This window comes from Perissodus microlepis, chromosome 9 (genome assembly GCF_051167445.1).
Source record: "Perissodus microlepis isolate ML-2025 ecotype Zambia chromosome 9, ASM5116744v1, whole genome shotgun sequence".
In the NCBI taxonomy this organism is placed as follows: Eukaryota; Metazoa; Chordata; class Actinopteri; order Cichliformes; family Cichlidae; genus Perissodus; species Perissodus microlepis.
In genome coordinates, this window is record NC_140469.1 from 2,360,665 (window position 1) to 2,381,522 (window position 20,858).

Sequence of the window (20,858 nt, forward strand, 5' to 3'; positions counted from 1 at the left end):
TTTGAAGTTTTCTCAGTCACTGCTGTGGCTTTCATGTCACGTCATAAACAGAACACCCTGCTTTGCTGCTTTGAGCACAATTGACAACAGCTCCTCCCTGAAGGCAGATAATGTAACTTCCTCTGGTGTTGGTAACTTAAACACAGATAACCAAAATCTATCATCAGAGTCGGACAGCAGCAGAAGAAATAGGACAGACAGTAAGTCAGTTCATGCTTACATTTTCTTTCATTCCTCAGGCTTCCTGTCTTTTTATTTTTATTTTTAAAGCTTCACCTTCTTATATCATTCCAAATAGTGTTAACCCTATAGTGCCCTCTGTATCATATTTGGTACATGAGTTTCTGAGACATATATCTCATCAAATTGTTTCAAAATGTTATGGACAAAACTTTGTTAACAGCAATGTTAAATAAAAGTTGCAAAACTCCCCCCAATGTCTCACATGCGAAAAATATATAATAAATATATAATAAAAATATATCATACATAACATGATCTAGCAAAAATAAGTTTGTGGATTTTGTTATAAGGGTTAATAAACATCTCAGTTCCAAAAAATCAGGATTTTCTGGCTTTTTTTTCAAGGGTTACGACTTGATCGTTTTCTAATTTTCACGTCATTTTGGCTGAATGTATTGTAAACGGTGTTTTCTTACATTTCTGTTTGTCACAGACTTTCCTTCAAGCATTTGACACAAAGATGGACAATACGGCTGAATCTGAATATGACTACGGCGAATACACAGAAGCTGTACCATGCACCAGGGACAATGACAACAAACTGGGAGCGCTGCTGTCCATCCTTTACTACTTCATGTTTGCCTTCAGTGTCATTTGCAACGGGATAGTCCTCATCATCATCTGTCGGTAAGTGATGGTTATTTTTAAAATTTCTAATGATTTAACTCTTGAGACTTGTCGTGGGTCGGTCACCCTCTCTCAACCTGCACAGATACCTGAGAACTGTCCACCCAATGGGACGATAAAACACAGTCAGTTAATCAGTCAGTAATGAAGGTGCCGGTGTGTCTACTGCAACCGTTGCTGCTTTTGCTGCAGTATCTACAGCATCATGCATATACCACCACAACCACCTAAACCAACCCAGAGCTCTATGAGACTCTGTGAGAACTCAGTGAATGAAGACCCGCCAATGATTGCACTTGATATCCAAGCGTTTTCAGTTGTGGATGATAAAGGATTCAGGAAGTTTATTCGTGCACTGAATTCTATTTTATATTGTTGTTGATAATAAATTAATTCAAGCAACAAAACAACTTATTGAGCCGCTTGGGAGCCGAAAGAGCCGGCTGTTTTTAGCGAGAGAGCGGGTTCTCTAAAACGAGCCGGAATTCCCATCCCTGCTGTGACTCACATTACTTTTAGGTGAAAATTTAAGCTGTAATTCCTAAGATGGTAATGCTGACTGATTTAGCAACACCTGTGGTTTATTCTGGTAAAGTTCTCGATTGGGTTCTTCATAAGATGTACGAGGGAAAAGAGTTGCCGTGTCTTAGAGTACAGCCACATTCAGCCTTTTCTTATTACACGAGTACTGTAGAGTGAGTTCATGAAAACAACAATGTAAAAATATGACAAGTCTGTGATGGTTATGCTTCAGTGCAAGTTAAAAGTGGCTTGTTGCACCATTTCATGAAAGTTATAGGTGTGAAAATAAAATGAACCCAGTGGAGATATCGGATCTGTACTACAGTAAAACTAGTTCAACATCAGCAATCAGCTCATACAAAGGTGATTATCAGCTTAATTAGTCAGTCCTGAATCTGTGAACACGTTCATATGAAAGGTGGGACATTCTGACCAATTAGGTACATAAATAGATCTAGCAGTGTAACTGATTTTAAGACGGTAAGATAAGAGATATATTCACTGTGTTAAAACAGCCAAACCAAAGGAAAATAAATAACTGTCTTAATAAATGCAATAACACTGTACAAAACATCTTGGAAAGTGAAAGATTTACACTAAAAAGGAGCTGACTTAAACATAAAATACAAAATAGAGCTCCCAGTAAATCAAAGCCTAAATACAATGTTAAACAAGAATGCAGGTATTTGCTGTACGAGGCTTTAAAGGCAAAGCGGCAGCTCTTTGTGTGAGTGGAAAAGTATTTAAATGTATCTGAAGCGAGAAAGGAAAGGTAGCAAGAATAGACTAGTTAATAAGCCTGTTAACTAGTAACCAGTATTAACCAGTATTACAGTTCTATCACTATAAGGCCATAGTGCCAAATAACCATTGCTTATTTCATTGAGTTAACATTTGATTGTGTACGTAAGAACGTTTTGGCATTGTTGAGCTCAGCTGCAGCCCGAGTGGTGGTTAACATTTGGACAGCAAAAATTAATGAATCTAAAACCAAAATTCAAAGACGCAGACTATTTGCAAATCTCAAATTAGGTCAACAAACACTTGCAGACCAAACGTGTTCAAGAACAGGCTGTGGCATAATTTACCATGGTGAAGTACACCAGTAAATAGCAAACTGCCTTTGTAACACTGAAACCTCAAGATTAACTCTAAAATGATTTCACCTACCTGCTTTGTAGTAGAGGCTTACAGTGGAATCCAACAACAGCAACCAAACCAAATATATTAACCAGTCAAATTAAGCAGTCATAATTTTAATAGCTTTAAAAATTTGTGATAAGTGTGCCTTGGTCTTCTTTTAAATTTATGTTTTCAGTCAAAATCAGTAAAACTAAGAGTATTAGCCAACCTTTAACTCTGTCGGCATGTATTTGGTGTCGTATTGTTTCCATACGTTTCAGCAGTGTCACCTTTATTTATGTTCAGAGTTTTAATAATTTTTTGCCAAGATCTTTTGTTGGTGATGATGCACCTTTGACTACACGGTGGACCATCCATGCATGACAACAACATCTCATGCTCTCTGAAACACTTTTTCAGATCCATCCATCTGCTGATCCTTATCAGGGATAATGAATGATGACATTGTTGGGATATATCAGCGCCATCTGGGGAGGAAAAAGATTCAGTGATGGAAAACCTGATCTTTCCATATATTCAGTTAGTCAGCTCACCTGTGTGTATGCATCCACATGTCAACACATCTCTTCCTCCCAGGTGTTGACATTTTGTTGTGCTTTCATGAGAAACAATGATCATTTTGATTCTTATCTCTTCAGAATATGCTGATCTCATTTTTGTTCGTCGATGAAAGTGGCATTACATTTCATCATAGTTTTTACTTAGTTATCGTTTTGTTTTCATCAGAAAAAAAAGGTTGTTGACAAAAATGATCAATGAAACTAACGCTGGTGCAGTAGCTTGACAAAACCTCAAACCCCAATCAGAGATAAGGGCTAAGTAAGTTTCCTGCTTCAGGCTCTGTGCAAATGCACGTAGGAAGGGGGATTTCAAACCATCCCACTTACTCCAGTCAGTGACAATTTCTGAAGCTGAAGAAAAATACATTTTATTAATAAAAATAAAATTAATAAAGAACATAATAGCCTTAAAATGGAGCATTGTTTCTATAACGCAAAATATTGCACCTGAATAGAGTTAATCATCTCTGTGATGCTGTTTATTTCCAACATGATAGTTGCACATCGCAGCTCTGAAACTTTAAACTAGATACATTAAAGGATACTGTCCCATAGCCTAATTAAGATAATGTGAAAAACCACTTTAGTGTGTTTACTGTGTTCTGCTAGCTACATAAGACATAGCAACAGATTACAATCAAGTATAAAAAACATTTATATAGTTTCTGCATACCAACTGAGTATATCTTATATAGATATATATTTGCATGGTTTGCGGTAATTCTACAACTGGGGCTGTTTCATGATGTTACTGAGATACAGCTTAATGACTTATAGTCTTCCAGTAGAGAATCTACACTGGCCTGAAAACATGTTTAGAATTGGTGAAAACGTGTCACTGACAGCTAATTTTAAACTAAAGCTTTGAACAAAACCACCTACTAAGATTACGTGCGTAATCTTTACCATGGTGAAGGTAGTCAGGTAAAAAGACAACAATTTTCATGACTAGTGGTTTTTGCTGAGTCTAAACTCACTTTGTATTACACCCCTCTTTCCAACTGATGCAACACGATAAAAGCCAGGTTTGTATGGCAGGCACTAGATGCAATACTTCTTACGCTGATGTTCTCAACATTCTGAAAAAGGGTAAAGCTGAACTCAAATGGCATGACCTTTTTCCATCGTAGAGTTCTGAGAAATCTACAAAGTTTTAATAGAACTAGTTTGCAGTAGACAGAGTTAATTGATTAACCATCCACCTCTGTAGTGTACCCCACCTCTCACACCTGCGTTGAGTCAGTTAATCACTGACCCTTGTATATGTGCAGCAGTATCCCCAGTCTTCAGATTGTCTCTGTACTCACACTTTCCAGTGCCTCCTACTGTTGCTTCTTTTTGATTTCCTGTTTATGACTGCAGCTTGTACTTGACTTCTGCTCTTTGACTCGTCTGCATCAAGTTTGTCATTACTTTGGATTTTTAGGATTTTTCTATTGTTTTGTTGTTTTTTGTGCTTTGTTAATGCCACAAGCTGCCTGCAGGTCTTCTTTGAGTATTAAACTCTGGATTTTCGTTCTGTGTTTTGCTTGAACTCTTCATTTCATCGTGATCAGTGAATTGTGGTACATCCTGAGATTTGATTTTCACCCAGGTGTCATCCACGTACCGTCATTGGTTCTTCATGTGCAAGTTGGCCACAATGGGTGAAACTGGGGAATCCTTGGCACACCCATGTTTCTGCCTGTAGTACTGACCCTTGTATGTGAAATATGTGGAATGAAGACACAGTTCCAAGAGCAAACACACTTGCTTGGTGCCGGGAGTGGTCCTGTTGCTGAGGTTGATGTCAGCTTGAAATCTCTGCTTCAGTGACTGGAACACAAGTGAAGAGAGATGTAACATCGTATGAGACCATGGTTTCATCTCCATAATGACGTCTCTCACCTTCTCAACAAAATCCAAGTTGTTCTGGATGTGGTCTTCAGAGCTGCCCACCAGCAGGTTGATGGTTGAAGGCATTAACTTGAGATATTATAGGTGACCAAGTTCATAAGTATCTTTGCCACTGACCGGTGACAATGTTTTTCTTGTGATACTCTTTCTGATTTAGCAAAGCCATGCATCTACTCTTGTCTGCCAGAAGGATGATAGCGTTGTTATTGTTTTTCTATGTTGCGAGCTGGTTATTAGGTGCCGCTCCAGCCAGCCAGAGAATCCCCCGCCGCCCCGCCCCTCTCCTCCCTGTGCAGCAAGCAGCAGGCGCCTATGCAGTCGTTGTCTATGCAATCCCCAAAATGCACTTGCATGATGTTGGGGCAGCATGGATGTGAGCAACTTTTTTCCGATGCCATGATGCCGCCCCCACCACAATGCCGCTCTGGGCAACTGCCCATGTCGCCCATATCAAAAACCGCTGCTGTCTTCAGCAAAGCATACAGACTTGTTCTAACTAAGGGGTGTCCAAACTTTTTGCAAAGAGGGCCAAATTTTATAAAGTGAAGATGCCCAGGGGCCAATGGTTCCTTTTGACATTTTTTCCATAACAAAGTTACATGAAAATATAACGAAGAACAATTTTAATGGTCAAAATTACCTTTATTTTTAAAATGGAAATGTACCTAAATAAAAGCCACTCAGGCAAGCAGGAAAAACTCTAAAGACACAATTGTGCCTTTCATTTATATCTGGAGAGTCAGATAACATTGAACAAACTGTAAAGAATACCCTACAATACCCTACTGTCAGTGCGCCCCAGGGTGGCTGTGGCTACAATGTAGCTGCCATCACCAGTGTGCGAATGTGTCTGTGAATGGGTGGATCACTGGATGTGTAAAGCGCTTTGGGGTCCTTAGGGACTAGAAAAGCGCTATACAAATACAGGCCATTTACCATTTACCATTTTACATTTCCATGAGTTTGCAATATCTTTGCCTCATGAACATTTTAAACTGGAGTTATAAGTAATGAAAAGTGGTCTGTTATCAATAAAGTTAAAACAAAAAGTGAATTTTGCCCTTGACTTTTACAAGATCTTTAAGGAAGCCAAAGTTTTTCACATCTACAGGAAGATTACACAACTGGGAAATTCACTTGCCACAAGAAATACACATATTTACACATATGTAACTATACACAATATGTACATAACACACACAACTATGAATTAAGAGCATAACATCAACCAAATCTTAAATGTTTAATAAAATATGTTTGCTTTTGTGAATTGCGTTAGTGTACTTTATGCTTTTTACTGTTCAGGAACACATGACTAATGCAGGGATGTCACTCCTGGAGGGCTGCTCTTCTGCGTGTTTTAGTTCTCTTTCTGGTTTGTAGTTGAATCAAATAATGGGTCACCAGCACATCTTCTCATTTACCAAAGTTCTGCACAGGCCTGCTGATGAGCCATCATTTGATTCAGCTGTGCTAAACCCGGAAGAGAACTAAAACATGCAGGATAGCAGCTCTCCAGTAATTTGGACATCCCTGCACTACTGAGAGGGCTGATACTGAGATCTAGATTTCAGTAAAGCGATCAGGTCTGGTTTGAGGGCAGTGGTTGAGATGCGTAAAATATCGTGGGAGACACTCATCCTTGATCTCACAGGGTTCTTCTTCATGACAGAGAATTTTGCTCACACAAATATGTGGAACGCGATAGCTGTTGCGTAACTCTTCATTTGGGCATTAATGTCCTCTGGGAAACTGTCAATAACCTCTTTCAAAGCTGGGAAGTGTGCGGTACAGGGCTCTGTTAGGGACAAGTGTCTTTGGAAAAGTTGCCGTTTGCTTCCAAAGGCCTTGATGTGAGCATATAGTTGGCTCCCCACTGCGTCTTTTCCTTGAAGATTAACATTCAGCGCAATCCGATGCTTCGTGATGTCGACCAAAAAAGCCAGATTTGCCTGCCATACAGGATCAGACAGTTCTTCCACTGGTTGTCCCTTCTCATCCAAAAACTGTCTGATTCTGTCTGAGAGAGAAAAATCGCTGTAGTGCAGACCACCTCACATCGTTGTGATAAATTATGTCACTGTATTCAGCCTGGATGTCATGCAGAAACTGCTGAAACTGCTGAAACTGTGGGTGGTACAGAGCTTTAGAGCAAATACAGTTGATTGTGTTTGCTACTGGTTTCATAATTCAATTCAATTCAATTCAATTCAATTTTATTTATATAGCGCCAAATCACAACAAAAGTCGCCTCAAGGCGCTTCATAGATACAGAGAAAAACCCAACAATCATATGACCCCCTATGAGCACATCAAATTTGAGATGTTTGGCACAGAGAGCCTGCTGATGAATGATACAGCCAAGTTTAACAGCGTTACCTGCTTCTTTGCTGACTTTATTGCAGATCCGCCACTGCAGGTGCACCATCAGTAATGATCCCTTTACTCCATGGTAGCTTCACATCATCAACAGCTTCACAAACAGCAGCCAATCCTCTGGTTTGACCCTTAAGGCTTTTGAGATCCAGCGGCTCCTCTGTCACGTTCATCTTGTCGTCGACTCCTCGTAAAAGAATCAGCAGTTGTGCAGTGTCAGATGCATCGGTGCTTTCATCGCTGCTTCAGTTTTTCAGCGCGCTCACTCCCTGTTAGCTTGTTATATGTTGCAGCAAGTTTAGTCTCGTAGCGTCTCCTAATGTTGAAATCCTTAAACAAGGCAACAGTCTCTTTACAAATCAGACAAACACAACTGCCTCGAGTTTCAGTAAAAAAATTCTGCTATTCCCACCGCTCCTGAAAGCGGCGGCCCTCACTGTCAACGTTTCTCTTTTTTTTGTACAGTCGCCATGGCAGAAATGAGCAGAGAAGGGCGGGCTCGCAGCACAGGTGCAGGTAGCTGAAAAATGGAAATTGCATTTTTAAAGTCATGATTTATTTATTCGGACTAAGGAAGTGAGCCATAAATAATACATAATTAGACTGAAGCTGCGGGCCACGTGAAATCTGACTGTGGGCCGTGATTGGCTGGTGGGCCGGACTTTAGACATACCTGTTCTAACTGCTTCAGACAATCTGTCACCCTCTTATTGTAACCACTTCCTGGGTCTCATTTCAGTGGCTCATAAGTATCTTTGCCACTGAGCAGTGACAACTTTTCTCATGATACTCTTTCTGGTTTAGCAAAACTGTGCACCTACTCTTGTCTGCCAGAAGGATGATAATGTTGGTGTCATTACTAAGTGATATAAGTGCCAAGCAAGGGATAGTACTGTAAAAAGCTCAGGCACAGAATTCCACAAAGAAGCCTCTGATAGACAGTAGTCATGGTTGCCTAATACTTAAATAAAAGCTGTGTCCAGATTCAGGGGCCGCATCCTTTGGAGGCTGCATTTGGAGACCGATTACATCACAGCCAGGCAACAAAGGCTGTCTAAATTGGAAGAATCCTCCAAATGCGTCCTTCATTTTGATGGATGGGTCGGGTGTATCCTCCAACAATGGCAGCTACTTAGTTTTAATATTACTCTTATTACTCTGTTCAATACTTACGTTAAATTATTATTGATAGTATCGTTATAATAATATAACAATACATTTTAAAAGCGCCAATGGTGGAGGAGCATGGCGAAAGAGTTTGAAATATTACTCTTTCTGGGTCACAAAATAAACTTTCAAGATATTTTCTTACTGAGGGTAGATCTGTGGACTCTCTAACATGCTTGTCAGGGGCACAGCAGCAGCAGCTTAGAAGGTGCTGTCCTACCAAGAAGTCAATGTACTTTCCACTAATTGTATTTGTGCATTCCAAAATATTATTTTATAATTTAATATCTTTGCTCAGACTCCATGGCAATGATGACATCCAGAAATGCCACTGATTTTAAAGATGTGCTGATTTACTTCACTGAAGGTTCCACTGATCTCTGTTACCTGGAAAACACCTGAGGTTAGATTGTTTCATGATGACTGACCTGTGAATCTTTTTATGTTGACTGCTTTCTAGGTTTGATCAGCTGACCACTGTGACCAACATCTTGCTGCTGAACCTTGTGATGTCCTCCCTGATCTTCATGATCAGCCTTCCTTTCATGGCAGTCTACATGCAGCTCTCTAACTGGATCTTTGGCGAAGTCATGTGCAAGATTGTTAGTACTGTCTACTATCTGGGTTTTTACAGCTCTGTGCTCTTTCTAGCCCTTCTGACCTTTGATCGGTACCTTGCAATTCTGTACCCGTTGAATGACTCACAAGTAAGGAATCGAAAGTATGCAGGAATCTCCTGCACTGTTGTGTGGCTAGTCAGTGGGTTAGCATGTATCAGACCAATGATTATCTATAGTAGTTTCTTTTCTAGTCTTGATAACAAAACTTTTTGTGAGGAGTACCCTCGAAACCTTACCTATGTCGATATGGGCAAGCTGAGAAAATCTGGGTTTTACCTTCAGCTTAGTGTTTTCTTGATTTTCCCACTGATTGTTATTCTCTACTGCTACAGTAGGATTGCAATCACTGTTATGTCATCCAGGATTGCAAGCAAATTCAAGACAGTCAGGCTCATCTTCATCATTGTGCTGTTGTTTTTCATGTGCTGGACTCCTTTCAACGTTGTACACTTGATGAACATTAACAATGAAGTTGTGAGTGAGTGTGGGGACAAACAGAAACTGGGTTATGCACTTCAAATTACTCGCACCATTGCCTACTTTTACTTTTGTATCAGTCCTGTATTCTATACTTTTGTTGGGAAGAAATTCCAGAACCACTTCAGGCATCTGCTGGTGAAACACTTCCCAAAGTTAAAGAGGCATATGTCTGTTAGTCAAAACAGCAGAAGCTACATGAACACAAAAACGACACCAAATGATTATAGGGATATTTAGCGAACCAGCTTACGGCCATACCACCCTGAGCACTCCTGATCTCGTCTGATTTCGCAAGAAAAGCAAGGTTGGGCTTGGTTAGTGCTTGGATGGGAAACTGCCTGGAAATAACAGGTGTTGTAAGCTCGGGCAGCACGGTGGCACGGTGGTTAGCACTGTTGTCACACGGCAAGAAGTTCAGTTCCACCAGGATCCTTCCGTGTGGAGTTTGCATGTTCTCCCCGGGTACTCCCGCTTCCACCCACAGTCCAGAGACATGCAATTAGTGGGGATAGGTTAATTGGAAGCACTAAATTGCCCATAGGTGTGAATGTGAGTGCAATTGGTTGTGTCCTGTCTCTGTGTTAGCCCTGCGACAGAATGGCGACCTGTCCAGGGTGTACCCCGCCTCTCGCCCTACGACAGCTGGGATAGGCTCCAGCGCCCCCTGTGACCCTGAAAAGGATAAGCAGAAGTGAATGGATGAATGAGCAAGTCATGGTCTTACAACCAACTGATGGAGGGGATGAGTTCATCAAGAGTGAAACTTTCGGTTTCCAGGAACTAGCGTCTAGGACTCTAATAAACTTCTATATCTTCATTATTCGAGCCAAAGTCCTTAAACCAAAAATCTAATTGCAGAAGTTTTTGAAATTTTATTTCATGTAGCTCCTGGTGTACAAATGGCCTGCTAGCAACCACAAACCTAGTTTGCCCCCAAGTTATGTAACAAATGATATTGTCCCTAAAGGAAAATATTTGTTCTCTGTATATTCTGTTCATAGCCTTATGAAAGATGGTATATAAGCTTTAAAAGATTTATTTTTGTTTTATTCTGACCATGGCTGCCCTCTTATGGTCAGAGTTCAGCTCCACCACTGATGAAGCTGAGAAACTTTAGCTAGGAGAACTATAAATACTGAATTTATATTTAAGAGCAACATATTGACAGATCTTTACTTGTTACAGAAAAAGACTTTGCAAGAGTGCATTCAGAAAGTAAAATTTAAGTAGGAATGAACATATGAACACATGACTGTAGAATAAGAGATGATCCAAAAATCTGTTACATAGATATTGTATTAGATATCATTCACTTCTTAATGTTCTATCAAATATATTGGTACAAAAGTGGATGCCTTATTGAACCTCACAATAGTTTTAAATAATGAGGTAAGTTATGTAGAAATAACCTATTCGAGGTCAGCGTTCAGACTGATCTAAACACACTGATTCTGGTTTTTCTCTACACCGGGCTATTTGATGTTTTTGATTTGGTCATCTCAGGCACAACGCTCTCGCGGAGGCCCCACCCACCAGGTGGTTTTCGTTGTTGTTATTTTCATGTCAAGAGAAAGCCAGTCAGTGTGTATAAAATGATTCATTTTTGTCAATTCATTCACTTTTTTTTTAAAGTAGCCCAAATTTAGAACGAAAGGAAACAGATTGAAGTTAGAAAGGGTAATTAATGGATACTTAATGTTCATTTCTTTTGTATTAGTCTGACATTATTTTTGTGTAAACACAACGTACTTAAGTAAAGAAACCTGTTTATGACCATGCATTTCTTCATGTTGTTCTGCACATAATAAAGTTCACTTCCAAACATTTTTCAATTGCTGATGTGATTTTTTTACAAGCAGTATACATCAGCGGTGTGTGGTGAGTTTTACAGAAAGTTTATCAGAGACGATCCGCTCTTCTGATTCACACAGCTTCAACAGCTTCCTTCACTAGATCAGATTAAAACATAGTTTGTACTGCTTATCTGAACTATACATCGACAGCTTCACCTTTCTGCTCTCCTATCCTGGCTGAAGAATTGTAAATATTAAAATTTTTAATATTAAAATTAAAAATTGTAGTGGTTAAGAACCCGTGTGTTTGAAAAAACTGTTGTTCATATGGTCAGAAACATAGGCCTACAGCTTGATTTTTTAAAAATCTATTTCAAAACAAACCCTTTCAATATCTACAGGTATGATTAAAAATATTAATCGGAGTATAATAGAGTGCTGGTGAAACAGCTGTTTAAAGGTATTAGATTTAGACACTCTCATTGGTTTCTAATCTGAAAATGCGGCTGAACCTGCACCTGGTTAGCTTGCCCAGTCGATTGGATCGGACATGATCAGAGCTGCTGTCCACTCTCCATTATTGTCAAAGTTTTTGTTTTTTTCATGGTACAAATTTCATTCATGTCTAATATTAGTTTTGACAAGCAAGCAGTGCTGGCCTTGCTTGTCCTGACAAAACATCACTGCCATACATACAATATCATGTTTCCCATACTCACTTGGGAAATCTCCGTTAGCAAGCTAACGCGGATCGCCCCGTGCGAGGGGCTGTACGGCGTCAACGCGTTAGTGCTGTTAGCTCGTTAGCACGGTTAGCTCGTTAACGTGTTAGAGCCATGCAGCCCCTCCATGCAAGACACTCCTTTTCTACAGTGGAGTATCTAGATTCTTTTTCCTGAAGCTTCCTGCTGAGGCAAACAACTGAACGCCTTTCTCCCTCCACCTCCTGCAGCAGTTCTGCTCCTATGCCACACTCCAGAGGCATCTGTCTGCAGTGTGGAAGGCTGAGTGAAATCTGGCTATGTAGAACAGAATCATTCGTGATGGCTGACTTAAGGTCATTGAAAGCTCTGTCACAGTCTTTTGTCCACTTGACCTGATTTGGTGCCAACGCTTTTGTCAAGTCAGTGACAGGTGCTGTCCTCTCTGCAAAGTGGAAGATGAATTTACTGTACCATCCCACTAAGCCTATAAATGCCCACACCATCCTCTTTGTTGTAGGTACTGGATATGCATGGATTGCTTCTATTTTCCCCACTTCAGGCTTCACCTGTCCATGTCCAATCACATATCCAAGGTACTCCACCTGGCTTTGTGCGATCTTACACTTGTGAGGATTGATAGTAAAACCAGCAGATTTGACCAGCTTCAGAACGTGTCGCAGGTGAGCCACATGCTCCTCCCAGGTCTGGCTAAATATCATTACATCATCTAAGTATGCTGCAGTGAAGTCTGACACATTCATCAAGACCTGATCCATCAGCTGCTGAAACGTTGCTGGTGCCCCCTGGAGACCAACAGGCATCACCCTCACCTGAAACAGCCCAAACAGGGTTTTGAAGGCTGTTAGTTCCTTTGCCTCTGGAGCTAGGGCCACCTGCCAGTAACCCTTGCTTAGGTCAAGAGTGGTGTACTGTATGGTGTATGTACTTACTTCTCCCCAGCCTTTCCAAAAGTTCATCAATACGAGGCATCAGATAGGGATCAAACTTTGAGACAGAGTTGAGATATCTCAAGTCAATGCAGAACCTCAGTGTTCCATCCTTTTTAGGGACCAGAACAATTGGGCTACACCATTCACTCGTCAATTTCCTTATTCAGCTGTGGCACCAGGCGTTCAGGAATTCTGTAGAATTTCCTGCGGGGCGGAGCATTGTCCCTCAATTGGATTTGTGTTGTACCAGTTTTGTAAAACCAAGTTTTTCTGGAACAAATTTGGATCCAGAAGACCCCTTAGATCATCCTGTTGGGAAGGCTTGAGATGGGTCAGTGACACTAAACGTTGCACCGATTTGCTTGTGGGAAAAAATTGTTTTCCCTCTTCTTCTTCTTCCTTAACTACCTGAACAAGACATTGTTGTTTTACCTGCTGCGTAGGCTGCATTGACAGCTGCTGCTGGTGCTTCTTCTGTATGGTGGGCAGCTGCTGCTGCTGGAATTCTTTTAACAGGTTAATATGGAAGACCTGATGTTTCTTCCTCCTGTAAGGCATGTACAGCCTATAGTTGACATTGCTGAGGCATTTTTTAAATTTGTATGGTCCTTGCCACCCCTGCTAGTAGTTTGCTGTCCGTTGTAGGAAGCAACAGTGACACCTGCTGTCCTGGTTGGAAAGTCCTTTCCCTGGCCTTCTTTTCATACCAGGTTTTCTGCTTGTTTTGAGCCACTTTCATGTTTTGCTGTGCCAGTATTTTCATTTGTTTTTGTCTCTCTATCACTTTCAGCACATAAGCCACCACATTCTCTCCATCAGGCTTTGGATTCTCTCATTGTTCTTTTAGCAGGTCAAGTGGACCTCTCACCTGGCGGCCATAAAACAGTTCAAATGGTGAAAATCCTGTCGAGGCCTGTGGCACTTCACAATAGTCAAACAACAAGTAAGGCAGCCACTGGTCCCAGTCTAAGCCAGTTTCTGTTACAAATTTGCGCAGCACGTTTTTTAGTGACTGGTTAAAACACTCCACCAGTCCTTCTGACTGGGGGTGGTAAAGGGTGGTTTTAATACCCTTTATGCCAAGTAGTTTATATACCTGCTGTAGAAGTTTAGACTGGAAATTTGTGCCACAGTCTGTGAGGACCTCTTTAGCTATACCTACCCTAGAAAACAACTGCAGCAGACAATTAGCAACATGTCTAGTTTTCACTGACCTTTGAGGAAAGTGAGTTGACATATCTGACAAGACTTACAAAACTGCTGTACCTCAGTATACATGCCAGGCCACACGAAGCAACAAGCCACTCTAAGTAAAGATTTCTGAAAACCAAGATGGCCTGCCCAAGGTGCGGAATGACCAAGTTCCATGACTTTGTGTCATGCCCTCTGAAGTGAAGAGATATCTGGTGGGATATCAAGTTCCAGACGGTGTTTGGGACTCTGGTCTACAGATGGATGAACCCATAAATGTATCCCTTCGTCTTTGTACCCAGCCAAAGTTTTTCAATGGGTCAATTGCACTCAATTGAGCTCTTGTGGTAATCAAACTAGGGATTGCACTTTCTGGCTGTGCCTACAGAATAATTTCTTGATTCTGTAAGTTTTGCTTCATGTCCAGGAACTTCAGTAGAAACCAAATCTAGCAGTGTAGGTATATCTAAGCCCAACATGACAGCATGTGGTAGCCTGGGTGCTAACGCCACCGGCAAAAGAAATGTCTGTCTACAGTCAAATACACCTCAGCCATCTTGATGCATGCTCGATCATCCAGGTAAGTAAATTCCAAAAAGTTGATTCTCTTTATCTGGATGTAGTGTTTTCAGTGGGAGAAACATTTCGTCACTCATCCAAGTGACTTCTTCAGTCCCAGCTGAATAATGACTGAAACCAGCAGCACTGAATGAGCAATGGGCTGCGAGGTCAGTTCCTTGCTAATTTCAGTCATTATGCAAATGTACTCTTTATAAGACTGGGGAAACCTGCAGTCAGCTGAGACTGAAGAAGTCACTTGGATGAGTGACGAAACGTTTCTCCCACTGAAAACACTACATCCAGATGAACAGAATCAACGTTTTGGGCCACCTCAGCCATGGGATAATCCTTCTCCTCACCATGTGCGCAGCTTATTTTAGTCCTGTGCCACTCCCTTGGTCTCTCGGTACTAGACTAGCGAGAACCACTGACTGAAAAGCTCCCTGTATCTAAGCACTAGTACAGGTACTGTTCTAACTGCTTCATGATCAGGACCTGGAAAAGTGGGTCTGGGGGCTGAACGCAAAAGGGATGGCTTACTTTGTGTTGCTGCTGGGCAGTAGTGATGTGTCGGTCGCGAACGAAATGGCTCTTAGAGCCGACTCTTTAAAGTGAACAACGCGAGCCGGATCTTTATTGGGAGCCGTGGTTTTTTTTGTTTCTCTCTCTCTCTCTCTCTCTCTCTCTCGCACCCCTCCAATAGCCAAGCCCTCCTGTTCTCTGATTGGATAGTTAAATTGTGATTGACATGACATTGGCCACTTGAGTGCAGAGTTTCACACATATTTTTTGGCTAAGTCCACACACAAGTCTTTTTTACGCACACACAAATTCTTTTTACACATACAAATCCTGATTTACAAGTTCAAAATATTTATGACCACAATTTGTGCCCATAAATGTGAGCCTGAGCAGAAATACGATTGCTGATTGGGTGATGCATGGGGAGAACTGTACCGCTGAGTAAACCGTATCATTGCATCATACACCAGAAAACACTGTGTGGTAAAGTCCTAAAAATGGAGCATGTAATGAGCACCATAACGCAAACAGTAAATTTGAGTCAAGCTAAATGTTTAAATCAACGTCAATTTCAGTCTTTTATGCGGGAAATAGATTCAGAGTTTGCCAACATTCCTTATCATACAGAGGTCCGTTGGCTGCTCTTATAGGAGTCACATATGCACCAGTGCAACTTACCTCACTGTCCTTGTTGCCAAGTAATGTTGAACCAAGTCGGCACAACAGTGTTCCCAAATGCGCACTTTGCTGATAAACTGAGTGCACTGCGCACCAAACTTAAATGAACTTGTTGCCAAAAAAAGATGGCAAGCATCCAGCTCTGACAAAAAAATCAACAAAGCAAAGAAAACTGAACATTTTGATTTGTTGTTACTTTAACTTTTGCAGAAAGCAGAAATGTTATTTATATTTTTGGGATTTTTTTTGCATCATGTTCATATTTTGAATTTGTATCATTTTGACAAGAGATATTTTATGAAGACCAAAATATTTTAAGTTTATTTAATTTTTTATAAAATGGCATAATAGCAACAAAATCTTGAAGTTATTTTAGCATTTACTTTAAAGCACAATTTTCATTTATTTCTTCTGCGGTTTTGGCAGCATGTTCATATTTCTAACTTGCATAATTTTGACAGGATATATTTTTATGGAGAGCAAAATATTTAAAGTTGAAGTTTATTTTTTCTAAGCCTTTTCTGGAATAATATTATTGTCTGTTTTTATTCATATTTCTAGTTAAAAAAAATTTGGGGGGGTTTTCAATAAATGTATATCTTATTTGGCCCACAACCTAAAGTGTGCAATTGAGTTTGACACCCCTGCATTAGATTATAACATGATGTATTGCTTGCCTATTTAAATATTTTTTTGATTGAAAAGGCCTGGGTTAACCACGGTTACTACATACTTTTATGTTTATATCAAAATTCAAAAGTTTGGACACACCTTCTCATTTAATGTTTTTTCTTTATTTTTACCACGTTCTACATTATAGATACATACTGACTACTTCAAATATATGAAGCAAAATATATGGAATTATGTAGCAAAAATAATTGCTTTGTTGACAGCGCTGCAAAACCTTGGCATTTTCTTAAAGAGTTTCATGATGTAGTCACCTGAAAGGGTTTTCACGTCACAGGTGAGCCTGTCAGGGTTCATTTGTGGAATTCTTGCCTTCTTAATGAGGTTGGGACCATCAGTTGTGTGGTCAGGCAGCCAGGCTTTGCTGGTGCTGTTGGGGATTTATTCCAAATTGAAGGCACACTGAACCAGCATGGCTACCACAGCATCCTGCAGTAACATGCCATCCCATCCAGCTTGCATTTAGTTGCATTTAGTAAGGGCTATTTGACCAAGAAGGAGAGTGATGGAGTGCCAGAGGGCCTGGCCTCCACTGTCACCTGACCTAAATTGAGATGGTTTGGGATGTGATGGACAGCATTGTGAAGGCAAAAGGGCCAACAACTGCTCAGCATCTCAGGGAACTCCTTCAAGACTGTTGGACTACCAAAGGCTCCCTTTTAACAGGAACAAACCTCTGGAAGAACCACTTCTCCTGAGTAGGGATGGGTACCGGTATCCGGTGCCATTATGGCACCAGTTCTGACATAAACAGTAGTAACCAGACCGAAAAGCAGCACATATGTCGGTGCTTTATTTCTGTGCTTTTTCCCCCTGAGATGTCACACACTTTGAATTCTAGCCAATCATTTTACCTTTGCAAGTGTAGTAGGCGGGCCCAGGTACGTACGTTCTTTTAGAGCAGAGCTACAGATTAAAAATGCCCAAGGCAAAGCGTCAAAAGTCTGGCTGTACTTCACAGCAAAATATGCAAACTCATCAGCCTGCAACAAGTGCTTTAAGGTGATACTGTGCAAAGGAGGTAACACCTCGAATCTGATGAAACACCTGGCAACGCATAGCATTTTGTTAAAAGCTGAGAAATGCACCGTATTTGATAGCTTGCTGCGAGACCTCACACCGTGCACATCTACTGCGGGTGTGGTGCCTGTTATCGGACCCGGAGTTAGCAACATGCCCCAAGAACCCGAAGAGGAGAGTCCTGGCCCCTAGCCCTGCCAGTGTAGCAGAAATGATGAGGATGATGATGGCAGCAGCAGCCGTTCTTCTCTGCGTGAGTAGCTTAATGTTGTTCGTGTGTAATTTACGTTGAGTAGGCTAACCACGTTATTACATTAATGCATGTAAGGTGAACTAGCAAACACCGTCATAGTTACATGCGGCTGTCTTCTTGTTTGATGGCAGATACTCCCTTCACCCTGGCCAAAAAGGCTAAAATGACCAAAGAAAAAGAGGGAAACAGCTAAACATGAGAGGTTTTTGGATAAAGTTTGTGTTTTTTCCATTGTTTAAGCACTGCTTCCAGCCAAGAGTGATACCATATATCCCCTATAGCTGCAGAAAAGGCTAACATTGTTACCTTTTTACAAAAAAGCAGCTAAACATGAGAGGTTTTTGGACAAGGTGTGTGTTCTCCATTCTTTAAGCACCGGTTCGAGCACCGTTTAAGCACCGGCACCGTTTCAAAAGTACCGGTTTGGTACTGGTATCGGATAAAACCTAAACGATACCCATCCCTACTCCTGAGAGGCAGTAATTTGCAGTGACTGGCTGGGGAGCGGAGGAAAACAAGGTAAAATACACACTGTGGAAGAGAGCCAGAGATTCATAATAAATAATTAAATGCCGAGTGGAGAATAATCACAAAGAGAGTGAAAAGAGGTGAGTGAAGAAGAAAAGAAGCTTAAAGCAGCCTAGCCCTTTTGCAGTGTAACTAACAGAGGACTAGGGTCACTTGATCCAGGCCTAAATATATGCTTTATCAAAATGTATCTCCACACACACTACATAAACATTTTGAAAAACTATGAGATTTTTTTCCTCTGGTCTTTTGAGGGTAGACCAGAGATGATGTCACAGAATCCAACAGATTCAATAAACTGATCTGCAAGGCCAGTAATGTTGTGTGGATGTAGCTGGACTCTCTTAAGATGCTGTTGGAAAAGAGGATGTTGTCCAGGATAATGACATTGCTGGGCAATGCCTCCCACCCACTCCATGACGTGCTGGGCAGTCACAGACTGGGATTACCACTGGACGGCACAGGAAATCTTTCCTTCCTGTGGCTGCACACTTCCTCAATGTAAAGTACAAGTACACGCTGCAACTGTTGTACACTGTTACTACTTGCACATCCTCTACAGAGAAAAGTACAGTATGAGTAACAGGGGCACCTCGTTGTCAAACATATATATTTAATTTGCGTAATATACTGGGATATTTATAATTAGAGATATCTGCATCTATAGGAGCTATTTTGTTATATAATTATAACGTTGTAATATAAAATATTATTTAATTTAGTTTAGTTAGTCACTGGTCTTATGTCCTTGGAGCAAACTGTGACCACATAATTTCCTCAGGGATTAATAAAGTATTCAGATTCTGATAACTCTATTAATGGTATTTATGTAGACCTCACAGCATATTAGTACAAGTTTCCTACATTTGACAAAGGACAAAAAATGCCTGTATTTCAACTGCATTTATTATTGTTTATGACCTGTTTAACTGCATCACAGAATTAATTAACTGATGTTAACAATAATGAGTTCCAGTCTAACCCAATACCTGGGTGAGTTGTAGAAAAACATAGAGTGAAGAAATACAAATGGAGAATATATGAAAAAACAAACATCTTAAATCGTTGTACACTAACCAGTAATTCAATGAGTTCCTGGACTTACGGTGAGTCAGAAAGCACTCACCTCTGTATTTTGCATCACACAGAAAATACACACTAGGCTAAAGGAACAATGGTGTAATTTTCTTTATTTTTCCTCATAGTGGTCATGCAATTTCTTATCTGCTGCTTTGGTCTGCTGAAAAAACTACCAATAGGGCAAATGTATTTAGTTGTTGTCACTGGAAAAAATTTAATGTTTTTGTAAAAGTTGTTACAAACAAAGGTGGTTTGAAATTACCATAAATAAGGACACTACACTACACTTTCCTTCACATTAATCACTCCTGTCAACTTCTTACAGTTTAACACATGTGTACATACTCTTCTGTACACTGAACACATGCTAGGATTCAGGCTCCACAGTGAGATGTAAATGCTAAACGCAGTCTCGTGTTTAGGTGTCACACATCTAAATAAAGTTGATCAACTGGTTAGCTGCACAAACCTAACAGTAACTTATACTAGACATGAACCCACAGTGAGGTGCTCTGCAGCCGTCTGCTGAGTGACATCTGACAGAAACATGCTTTATGTCTATTTGTTCATATTTTACAAAATCATGTTAAAAAATGTTTTATGGAAAATCCATATAAGAACTAAATTGTCAGTAATTCCACTGCTACACATCAAAAATCAAATTATTTAGGAAAGTTTTAATAAGTGTAAACAAATATGGTGCTGCCCTGATGCATCTTAGAGTAACACAGTAAACTGAACCTGCCAATCAGTGAGGTGGTGTCATGCTGTAGTGTGTTCAATGCGACCTTCTCCCTTTTGGCTTCGCACTGTCAAAAGTCTGATTGATTTAAGCAGAATTTTGTTTCAAAAGCAGAGCTGAGTGCAGGAGAATGAATCTCCTACAGCGCTCAAAAGCAGATTCACTTTTGTCTTTATGATGCTTTGTGCACTTGGCTCATACCTGCATGTGTAGGTTATTGAATTTACATATAAAAAAATCGACTGTCGAAGTGTCAATGAATGTCTGCACACGTATTATTTACTCATGGGGTGTGTTCTGTACTCAACTTGACAACCTCCTCCAGGTAACTTCCGGTTGCTTGATCATTTTGTCTGCATTTTGTGAGGATTGCAAATGTTTGATTTCTCTTACTAAGATAAGCGGTTATAATATCATGCACACAGAAGTTGCCTCTGTTCAGGGAGGAGCCCTGGTCCGAGAATGTGCTGACCACACACACACACACACTTGTGATACTTCCTCTATCTTTG

General features: G+C 40.5%; 1 protein-coding gene across 1 annotated transcript; it reads left to right on the forward strand.

Annotated features, from left to right (window-relative positions):
- Positions 1–103: 103 nt before the first annotated feature.
- Positions 104–11,723, forward strand: LOC146379872 (C-C chemokine receptor type 1-like). Its single transcript, XM_084938745.1, has 3 exons — positions 104–200; positions 677–870; positions 8,995–11,723. Exons 2-3 carry the CDS (start codon positions 704–706, stop codon positions 9,869–9,871), a joined length of 1,044 nt encoding a protein of 347 aa, XP_084794871.1. The 5' UTR covers positions 104–200; positions 677–703; the 3' UTR covers positions 9,872–11,723.
- Positions 11,724–20,858: the final 9,135 nt, after the last annotated feature.